The sequence below is a fragment of the Sander lucioperca genome, chromosome 8 (genome assembly GCF_008315115.2).
Source record: "Sander lucioperca isolate FBNREF2018 chromosome 8, SLUC_FBN_1.2, whole genome shotgun sequence".
In the NCBI taxonomy this organism is placed as follows: domain Eukaryota; kingdom Metazoa; phylum Chordata; class Actinopteri; order Perciformes; family Percidae; genus Sander; species Sander lucioperca.
In genome coordinates, this window is record NC_050180.1 from 24,410,284 (window position 1) to 24,421,573 (window position 11,290).

Consider the following 11,290-nt stretch of genomic DNA (forward strand, 5'->3'; position numbering starts at 1 on the left):
TGAAAATGTTCAAGGCTTTGTCGAGCCCTTCCTAGCTGCAGTGTACACATATTCAAAAGCCCTTTTTGACAAGATAATTGCAATACAAACCACCATAGTGCGAATTTCCTTAAGTTTTAGATCATCTTTAGGCCTATATCTCAGCTGTTTTTCATATTGTATATCATAAATGGTGAAGGGAGGGCTACATCCAGGGAGAGAGAGATAAGCCTAGCATAGGGGCGAGGGCTGTGACGCTGTGTTACTTTGACACAGATGAATTACAACAGTCTGACCTTTAGAATGTGCTCATTTAAGTTTATTTAGTCTTTTAGACACAAAGAAAAACAAAATGTCCCATACATGAAAAGTCATCAAGCATCCTGGCTCAGTAATCTGTAAACATTGTGTGAAACCAGCAGTGTCACATATCGTAGCTTTCAGTATCACCTTAGACTCATTTGTACATTATTTGTTATGAAAACGCACTGAAAATAGTTTAAAAAAAGAAATAGGTTTATTAGAGTCTTAGCACAATGATTACATGAACATAAAAGCAATCTCTCATTTTACACATTTATTATAAAAACATACATAAAGCCTCAATTTGGGATTATTTGAGTGAATTGATTGTTTATTCTGAAAGGGTAGGGTAAACTGACAGAAAGTAACCTCTGCACAACTTTTACATGTCCATTAGTAGTACTAATCCTTCCTCCTCAGGTGGATATCATTAAGGAAGCAAAAGTAGCACATGTATTGTGTATGTACATAGCATAAGTACGGAGCCAGAATTTGAGGATCCAACATATCTGTAGTTAAAGGTTTCCACTATTTGGTCAGTATTTTTCATAAACATTGACCTAAGGCATGCTTTGAACTCATGCCTATTAGTTAGTGCAGTAACTTAACATCAGAAAAAGGGGTGAGACACATTGACAGTCGGCAAAGAGGGCCAAACTAATTTTTTGTCCCTCCCCTGTTGTACAAAACCAATGTTCGTTTTAAGGCTATAAAACTCGACAGCAAAGAAAAGGCTCCACTGATCTGTAAGTGTGTTGCTTTTAACAACACTTATGGTTGCACTTGGTAGATCAGGTAGTTTTTGGGGGTGCAATGTTTCAGTCTTCAAAAACTCCATTAATGAGTTCAAGAAAAAGAGGCTCTACTGTAACCAAAACGCTGTAAGGCCTTCATGACTGTATCTTACTCATGGCTCTTTGATTTGGCACAAGACAAAAAACAAAACAATATCAATAACCAAAACTACCCCAAGCTTGTCAACCCCTCTCCTGTGGTCCGTACTATACAGACTGGTACTTGGTCATAAGCACTTTGGTCGGCTATCAATCAATAACAGCATAAAGACTGACGTCAGCATGAAGTGTATAAAAACGTATTTCAGGAAAAGAAGAAAAGGAAGTGAATTTGTAGTGACTTCCTAAAGCTTGGTCTATGTTCCCTAGCCTTACAATCTAATTTCTTGTTTCTGAATGATCTCCGCCCGACATTTTTAATAACTAGAATTTCAAAAGACTGCACTTCCTTTTTGAAGCTGAGAAGAAGTATTCTCATTCTGGATATAATTCCTGGCAACAATTTCCAGACTAATTCCTTAACGTCGGCCCTTTTATTTCAATGTGCAGTTCTGCTACATTTGGGAGGCCTGGGAACATGGTTTATAGATGCTTATGCAGAGAGACATTTTTTTGCAGACTTTAGCATGGGCGACAGGCTCATTATCCAAGTAAAAGTTTTATGCTTTAGTGCAGTGACAAATAATGTGTTTAAAAGGGTCAAAATCAGACCAAACAAACTTGATGCTGTAGAACTTGTTTTCACTCTGTCATCAGAAAGAGTACAATCTCTAAAAGTAAAACATCGGAAAGGCACAACACACAGTTTGTTTCAACTTCTCTAAGGCAGGAAACTCTAAAAAGAGTCAAATGAACCACTGACTGAAATGCACAGCTTCTCATAACTAATGTACATTTTTCAGGGTGAGAGATAACTCAAAAGAAGTGTAACAACCACAATACACTGCACAGCCATTCCCAATGTGCAACTATCATGCATTATTAGTGCAGTATTTTCCTCTTGGACATACCGTCAGCTGTGCAACAAAGGAGGAAAAGGTACAAAAAGTATGAAAGCTACATCAGCAGAAAGCCAAGAGAATGGTACCGTTAAGACACTTGGATTTAAAAAAAAGACATGGATCCACCAAATGACTGGCTTGGAAACTCTTTCTAAATAAATGTGTGTGCATGAGGGAGAAAGAGAGGAAAAAGAAACAGAATCATTCAACGTAGCAAACAAAGTGAAGGCAGTATTTGGGCTCCCGTGGTCCATCTCCGTAAGACTGCAGTTACACGATTGGCTGATGATCCCACTCTGAACAATCTGATTGGCTATTGTTTTGGTGCAAGAGAGTGATTGGCTGGAAAGTGGCTCACATTTTGTTGAAACACTCCTTGGCGTTGGACCACACCTGGATTCCCTGAGACAGTGATGAAGTGTCCGAGAGCAATTTTGAAAGAAAGACAGCAAAAAACAAGACAATTTTCTCAATCTCAAATCAGATGGGGAGCAGAACATGCTGAAGAATCAACATCACAAAACGCCTGGCATTTTTAAGTAAACAGGTTTTAAGAACATATGCGTTGTGGAAAAGAGTCCCATACCTTCTTACACATGCTGATCTGCATAATGGCATAGCTGATTAGTGCTTCACGCAAATCTTTGTCCTTCTGCTCCTTAAAACGTTCAATGTCTTCCCAGGCTGTTTGCACAAACTCGCTGAAGAGACACAATCAGAAAGATCATTTTGTGTTAAGTAAGGGTGGGGATGGTGGACCAGAAGACACAGAAGAGAAAGAAGAACGTACAATGTGATAGTTTTTGTTTTCAAAATTACTGAGTAATATTACTGATGTATTTTTATTCATACATAATACCTGATTTTGATTCTGGGCTACCCGGCCTATGATTCAGACTTCAAAGAAGGAACTCTATCCACCACTTCATGCTTGGAAAAAGTAATAAGGTATCTGCAAATTGTTTGACTATAAAACAGACAATATACTGTATTTCCAGACAGAAGAAAAGAGTGAGAGGACCAGACATTTAAGAAGGAATACATTTAAAAGACACACAAATTAGAAGAAGGTGGAGGATTTAATAATTGGGGTTGAGCGTACTGGCACTCTGTGTTTTTCTCTTTGAGCGTTTCCTCTCCCTCCTGGATACTCTGCTCCAGGGCTGCCAACCTGCTCTCCCTTTGCTCCTGGCTCTCTTGGCCGAATAGTTTACTGGTCATCCCCTTCAGAGAAAAGATACGTACTGTCTACACACACACACACACACACACACACACACACACACACACACACACACACACACACACACACACACACACACACACACACACACACACACACACACACACACACACACACACACACACACACACACACACACACACACACACACTTCATTTATATTGCTTGTGTGTAATCATGCACAATTTTGACAACTGACTTGACACAGTCATTGTGTGTGCGTGTGTGTGTACCACTTGTGTATGTGCCCAGAATGTGTGAGAAAGTGAGAGACAATAAGCGAGTGTGTAAATATTAGTGCGTTACCCCAGTAGCCAGCTCTTCTTTCTGTTGTTTCTTATGGACGAGGTCCTGAGCTACTATCTCCAATTCATACTGGATCAACTCATGTTTCCTACATACTGACCTTAATTCACAAACACACAGACATTTTTATAAAAGTTATTTAAAATTTAAACCCCAAAAATGTGTAGTCCTATGACATTGTTGCATCCTGATACTAACATTACAGTCAAACAGAAATTACACTTTCACTACCACTATTAATAAAGTAAGACACAGCTGATCTTCATCTAATAAAGGAGCCATAACCTCAGTGCCCTTTGACAACTACAGGTCTGCATTATATGCTCTGCTGAAAGATGGTTTAAAATATTTGCAATTGCGCCGCTGCGTGTTGCATTGTTTTGAATAGAAATATATAGAACAAAGTCAGCATGAGGCGGAAGCACAGCAAGTAAATGTTTTCCTTATTTAACAGACACCTCTAAACCCCACCTAAGAAAAGCTTTAACCAAATATAAACATAAGAGCAATACTGAGTGTGGAAAAGTGAGGGTTTATCTCTACAACCACTAACATTACTCTTGCCAGACTAATGACCAATACCCTGGAGGGGGCATATCCTTTATCTCTCCGTCAAATTAGGGCTGCAATAATGATTGTTTTAATTATCAATTAATCTGCAGATTATTTTCATGATTAGTCAGTTAATTTTTGATCTATAAAACATTAGAAAACAATGAAAAATGTCTTTTTGCTTGAGAATGACTTAGACAATTAATTCATTATCAAAATAGTTGGCGATTCATTTTCTCTCAGTTGACTAATTGATTATTTGACTTATCGTTGCAGCTCTAAACAAATGAAGGATCACCTCTCCTGAGCCTGATGTAATTTGAGCCCAGCCTTTAAAAGGTCAGAGTTAGCTTCATACTAGTCAAGAACACTCCAGCAGGGTTAATACTGGGTGTATGTATGATGCTTTCATGTCAATTCCACTTTAACACATATTGTGATATTTCTTCAAACCAAATGGTAATCAAGTGTGCTGACTTACAATCTAGTCTGATACTCTGTCAATACCAACAAGAGCATTAGCTCAATGAACTAATAAAACATGGCTGCTTCTTGTTTGACCTGGCTCTATCTCTTTTTAACATACACAGACACACACACACACACCTGACCGCGTCAGTGTAGAAAAGGTATTCTTTCAGTTGGTCTGCATAGTGCTCTTCTTCCTCCAGAATGTCATCTATTGATGCAGCATACCTGTGTACACGTCACATTCATAAGTAAACCAATACAAAAAGAAGTATTACTGTATGTGTAAGAATGTGTTTAAGTTAGTAGTTTAATGACTGGTCTATTACTGCTTTAGTAAACACATTTAAGTGTAAGCTACAGTTTGAGTGTTAGAGAGGGTACATTAGTTAAAGTGCATCTTTAGTCTACTTACGTGTCCATGTGGTGGCCAGCACTCTGTAGTCCGTCTCCCATCTCTTTTTCAATAGCACTCCACTCACTGGAGACACAACAATACAGAATTCAAGAAATACGAAATTCAACCTGATGTTAAATACAATATGGCTATAAGCAACTGTGTAAATTAAAGGTATCTTGATAGTGCCTTTTAATTTTAATTTAGGGCTTGCTGATGCTCTTTGTTTACATGTAGCGCCCTCTTTTAGGCCATAACTATGATTTTATGTATAAATGCAGTTACAACAGGACAGGTGTTTCTCACCTAAAGACTCTGCCGTAGTTACCATGGACCTTGTAAACTCCATACAGCCTGTCTGCTACTTTCTAAAATAAAGACAATCAAATCATTAATAAGTTATGGATAGTCAGAAAAATAAATCCAGAATGATGCTGCTTCACAAATAAATATAGGTAGCGCTCACAGAAGCTCACACACGCCAATTGTGTACTACACGAGTTGAAGTAATTGATGAAGAAGGTCAAAAATCTAGCACGCTAAATACCCAGTTATTTTTCTCAGGAGTTGGCAGACCAAATGCCAGTGAAATATGAATGCCCATGTTACACAGCACAGTACGGTATACAAAAAACCACAGGCCAAACCTAAGCAGACATTTGAATATAGGTGTGTGTTTGTTTGCACATCCCAAAACTCACCACTCGCACCCTCAGTAACTGAGAGATGACAGTGTTCAGTTCATCACTGTAGTGTTTCAGTGCTGTGAATCGCCTGGAAAACACAACAAATGGATCATAACTTAAACAGTGTTTAACTGACTATTAGCATTTCTTTGTGCTTCAGTTTGTTTTGCTCTAATGTGTGATGTTTACTTATGAGAAACTCTTATTATCACCTAATTACCATCTAATGTTACCTCTTACTACCTGTTTTGCCACTGGGATCATTCACTTTTGATCACGATAATTCAGTAATCTTGACTAAATTTCCTGCTTTGTATAAATTCTGGTAAAACTAATGATCATCAAACTTTTTTTCTGTCTGTTGTACACCTACTTGTCAGGGTTTTTGACTCTGAACATGGCACTCAGAGACTTTAGTCTGGAGTCAACCTGTCAGGGAACAGAATTATACACTTGTTAACAGGGTTTTTATATGCATATGGCACACTGACACTGACAGTGTTATTTTACAACTAAATTCTCAGTCAAGCAATTCAGCAAAAGAGGAACTTGATGGATGTTTGTTAAACAGTTAGACAATGTACTATCAAACTAAAGTGTGAAGGAGACAAAGTACAACTAACTGTGTACCTTGTCTTGGAAGCCTGTCTCTAAAACCGCCTCCCTCCATCCTTTCTCCTGAGGACAGATGATTGACAGATGACAGACACATGACAGACAGGATTAACAACCACACAGTGTAAAAATGGGATTTTCAAGCAGAAAATTGCACTACAACAAAACACCACAAGGTGCTGCGCTGGATTGAGCATGTTGCTACAGGCTACAGGGAGAAGACCAAATACAAATCCGGAAGTTCAGTAAAAAGGTGTATTAAGTGGCAATGGAAGGACAGAAGGATTTTTCAACTGGGAAAAGTTCACCAGTTTACTGCTTACTTCCATACTAGTCTCGCTTTGCCACACCGTCCTCCACAGCGCTGCGGAAGAAGGTCTGGCTGGGCCACACAGCATTCCGGGATGGGAGAAAAATGTGCTCTGGTTAATTGGCATTTCTTTAAACCAATCATAATCGTCCTGGACGGTGCGAAGCACAGGGAAAGCCGCGGCGCCGCTGCAAAATAGCCTCGGGGAGGAACTTGTTTTGGTGGAACACTGTGTACGTTCAAAAGTTGTTTTAGTCGTGCAACAGAAAACTCAGATTGGACATATAGTCTGGCTAGCTGTCTGGATTTACCTTGCAGAGATCTGAGAAAAGGTTAACCACAGTCCTCATAAATCGCACAGAGCAACACAGAGGAAGCCCAAGGCAACGGATATCCGGCCTAAATGAGTGAAATCCGGCAGAATTTCTGTCAGCAACAGAGCAACCCCGGAAGTGGAACGTCGAGGATATAGACTACTTCCATACTAACAGACATACAGAAAATAGAATTATGAATTTGTAGTTATTCTACCTGGTATGGGCGCACGCAATAGCTCTGTGGCAAAAATAAAAGGCTTTGTCATCCATGTCATCCATATGTATGGCAGAATTCAATGGGACATTATGTGGAACGTAATAATTAAATGCTTGAGTACTAACCTCAGTCAGAAAGAGGAAGAAGATTTTGTCATTGGAAAGGACAGGATGCGATGCAACACGCAGCAGGAAGTTTTCCAGGCCGACTCTTCGTCGCTCAACAAAGTCTGGGTCGAGGTTGTCTGCTGCTAGCTTGTGCCACACAAACTCTGCCTACAAGAGGCCCAATGCAGGGAGTTAAAAAGAAAAAGTGAATACCACCTCAAAAGACAAGGGTATACACCATTTACTACCAGGAAGAAACTGTCTAACTATGAAAGAAAGACTAAATAAATGTCATTAACTAACTACAGATGAAGTAGTTACATCACAAAAACTCCTTAGCTTTACCCAGCAAATTAATTACATTTTGGGGGCTTTTACACCTGCCTCATTAAGTTTGGTTCAATCACACTAAAGTTCAATTTCCCCCTTGGTGCGGTTCGTTTGGGCATGTGTGAATGAAGCAATTGCACTTGGATGCGCGCCAAAAGCGAACCAAACAAGCGTACCAAGACCTCCTGAAGAGGTGGTCTCAGTATGCTTTCAAACAAACTCAGGAGCGGTTCGTTTGTGGTGAGAACCTGACCTGACCTCGAACCGCCCAAACTATATGTGTACTCCGCAAGTCTGAGCTAAATGGTTCCTGTAGTCAGGTGTGCTTTGCAATCTGCGATGCGGCAGAGCAGGCAAACTGTGGCAGCTTGCAATGTTTCTCTCACAGAAATAGACAGCAGTCAAGCTTGCCGTCACTCCCATTTCCGTGGTCAAACCAGCCGGCGCTAAAGTTGGAGACAGAGCAGAGCAAGTCTCACGAGTAGAGCAGACGTAGTAACGTTGCTTGCAAAACAATGTCCGAAAAATGATTTAAATGAAATGAGCTGGTTTGTCCATGGAGATGCAAGAAATATGCACTAGTCCAGAACACAGGACTTCCTGTATTTACTTTCTTGCTCCTGCCCCAGACACATCTGACCAATAAGCTCTGGTAGTGATGCATTTTGGTTTCGCTAGGATTTTTCTCCGTGTAAAAATGAAACCGAACCAAGGGGAAAACGCTCCAAGTTTACAAACTCATCAAGTCATTCGGACCAAAGCAAATTAACTATAGTAATAAATGGCCTTAATTTATCTTTTTATTTATTAATTATAAGTCTCCTTCCACCTACAGTATGTGTCACTCACCCTTTTCTCAGGTAGTGGAGGAATGATGATGTAGGGGTAGGTGACCAGGAGGTATGTTCTCAGCAACTCAAACTCACTGTAGCGTCTCCACAAAGTGTCAGGTGTGGCAGGCGTACCCCCCTCTGGAACAGTTTCAGCTGGCCTGCAGACAGAGGAATGAGAAAACAGTATTGTTATCAGGTGTCATGATAGAAGTGGTAAGGCATTTAAGCTACTGATCTTGTTCAAAGCAACTTAAGACACAGAATGAGCAACATATCTCATCTAACTTTGGCTTAATTACTCTAAGGATATTTCGAAATAACCCTGTGCAAGCTAAAGCAAATATGTCCTATGTGTAGAGCTGCAACGATTAATCGTTTAATCGATTAGTTGTCAACTCTTAAATTAATCGGCAACTATTTTGATAATTGATTAGTCGGTTTGAGTAATTTTTTAAGACAAAAGTCAAAATTCTCTGATCCCAGCTTCTTAAATGTGAATATTTTCTAGTTCCTTCACTCCTCTGTGACAGTAAACAGAATATCTTTGAGTTGTGGACAAAACAAGACATTTGAGGACGTCATCTTGGGCTTTTGGGAAACACTGATCAACATTTTTCACCATTTTCTGACATTTTATAAAATCAACAGATTAATCGACTATGAAAATAATCGTTAGTTGCAGGCCTACCTATGTGCTTTTAATATTGATAAAGTGTAGGAGTAAGTGGTCCCACTCCACTCTTCTTGTCCCTGCTGTTTATTTCTGCACCATATTGCAATTGCATATTGCATAATGCAATTTTGCATATGCTGTTACAATCAAGGTAGTCTTGCATTGCCAGACCTATCTCCACAGCACTTTTGCTTTCACAATTGTTTTGTGCAGAGCTAAGTCCCAGATGCAGCGACAGTGCCCTTGCAAAATAGACAGTGGGGATAGCGGAAGGGGAGGAGAAATCCCAGCATTGTACATCCAGTAAGCCTGATAACAATCAGGGTAAAGAAACTGAAAAGTTGTTTATGTATTGCACAAAGTAACAGTAGATTATTCAAAAACAACGAAACTGCCATTAAATGGCAGCAGAAAACTAGACACTCCAGTTTATGACCTACCGTATTTCTATGAGGTAGACTGTATAGGTTTCCTGCATGTTAACCGTATTCTTTCCTGTTCTTTTCTCTGCCTCTGCCACGTTTATCTCCATTTTTCTCAACAGAGCTGTCCCTCTTTCCACCATCTACATAGACAAGAAAACATATTGTGTGAGCATGAGAAAAGACAGTCAAAGAAAGGGAGAAGGGAAGAGGGAGAGAAAAACATAAAAGGTATGTGGCCAATATATGATGGAGCATCAGAAAAAAATAACATGTAAACAGACAGGTGTGTGTGTGTTCTCAGGTTCCTAGAGAACAAAGAAGACAATTTTCCACTCTGGTGGAGAATACAGCTGTATTCTATTCAATTCTAAACAGACTGACAAGCATGAAACCAGATGAGCACAGAAAAGCAGGCAGATAACACTGTGATTCTTTACACTTATGACAGGCGTGTGCCCCGATCACAAGACAAGCCAATACTTCCACTACTTCCACCAAAGGCATAGAAATCGTTGCTCAGGTATCCCGGAAATTGTCCTTTCTCACTAGAAACCACGGTAATTAGGACTGGACCGACATGCAGGACACAAAGAGGACTCTGGCTAATTTAAACTAAACTTTAGGCTTAGCGTTCAGACGTGCTAGCTAGCAAGCTAACGTCAGGAGTAATTTACCAAAGACTAACCACTGTTAGCAATTTTGCAACTTTAGCTTAACGTTACTTTGTAACATTTACGTTACCTTGAGGAACTAGTAGCTACATTTAGTTTTGAAGCCAGTTAACATTCTAAACATTGCAACAGCTTTGAAAAGGAGAGTGAGTGGAAAAGTCTCCGTTGTTCATGTCACTGTTAACTCCACCTATCATTAGCTTACATTACGTTAGGCCTGTATGGGGAAGTTTTCAATAGTGAAGACAGGCTTTTAAACTCCAAACATGTTTGTCATAGAGAATAACAAAAAGTACGACCGTGTTTATAAGGTTGTTCTCGGATTCTGTTGAAGTGATGTCGGTGTTAACGATCACAGCTACTTCTTCGTTACTTCCAGAGTCTGCCATCATCATCTGGCCGAGGAGCTGCTGTTGTCAGCTGAGCTGGCAGAGAGGGTTCCCGCTGTTGTGCGCATGCGCGTTTCAGTCTGAGGCCACTGATCAGTGATAATGTTTGAACTAAATGAACGGTATTGAATTACTAATTATATCAACATTATATCACAAATGGCCAAACATTTTTTTTAAATCAATAATAAAACACAATAGAATAATAATAGAATAATAAATACATGTTACAAGAGTAAAACAATATAATATCAGAATAATATCTGGCAATCTGTTTAATTATTATTTAAAATAATATGATATAATGTAAAATGCAACAATGCAGTAAGATTTATACAGACATTGTGGCAAGATTGCAAGTGGCCATATTAAGTTTTAAAGTTGCAATTCAGCACAACAAAACTGTAATTCACTTGGTATTAGCCAACATGATTATAGTTCAAACTGGTGCACATTTAAATCAGATCAGTTGATGGTTTCTGAAAGTGCTGAATTGGTGAACCCAATACTCTCCTTTGGCTCCATTTTTTTTAATCTTTCTTTGACGTTTTCCTTTGTCAAGACTGACATCTACTGGTATAATTTGGCTTGGGATTTGTTGCCACCAGAGCCCGTACTTTTGTTCATTTTGTGTGATTTCTTGTTTTGGGCAACTTTGGAAAAAATTACCCTTA

General features: G+C 39.3%; 1 protein-coding gene across 2 annotated transcripts; it reads right to left on the reverse strand.

Moving 5' to 3' along the window:
- Positions 1-279: 279 nt before the first annotated feature.
- On the reverse strand, positions 280-10,714 carry LOC116049910 (sorting nexin-4-like). Of its 2 annotated transcripts, XM_031299966.2 has the most exons (15): positions 10,527-10,714; positions 9,572-9,696; positions 8,475-8,616; positions 7,314-7,463; positions 6,360-6,407; positions 6,103-6,158; positions 5,745-5,817; positions 5,350-5,411; positions 5,062-5,127; positions 4,785-4,874; positions 3,627-3,726; positions 3,180-3,325; positions 2,664-2,778; positions 2,436-2,479; positions 280-2,092 (listed from the first exon to the last, which is right to left on the reverse strand). In XM_031299966.2, the coding sequence occupies exons 1-15, from the start codon at positions 10,620-10,622 to the stop codon at positions 2,089-2,091; spliced, it is 1,317 nt and encodes a 438-aa protein (XP_031155826.1). In that variant the 5' UTR covers positions 10,623-10,714; the 3' UTR covers positions 280-2,088. The 2 variants fall into 2 exon arrangements, with proteins under 2 accessions (XP_031155826.1, XP_031155819.1); XM_031299959.2 differs by having other exon boundaries at positions 280-2,479.
- Positions 10,715-11,290: the final 576 nt, after the last annotated feature.

Excerpts from the sequence above, each read along its gene's own strand:
- LOC116049910 (XM_031299966.2), bottom strand. The coding sequence starts at position 10,622 with ATGATGATGGCAGACTCTGGAAGTAACGAAGAAGTAGCTGTGATCGTT. Across the intron at positions 6,408-7,313 it reads TCTTCCTCTTTCTGACTGAG|GAGAAAGGATGGAGGGAGGC; the intron begins GTTAGTACTCAA and ends ATCTGTCCTCAG. Across the intron at positions 3,326-3,626 it reads AAGAAGAGCTGGCTACTGGG|ACAGTACGTATCTTTTCTCT; the intron begins GTAACGCACTAA and ends GTGTGTGTGTAG.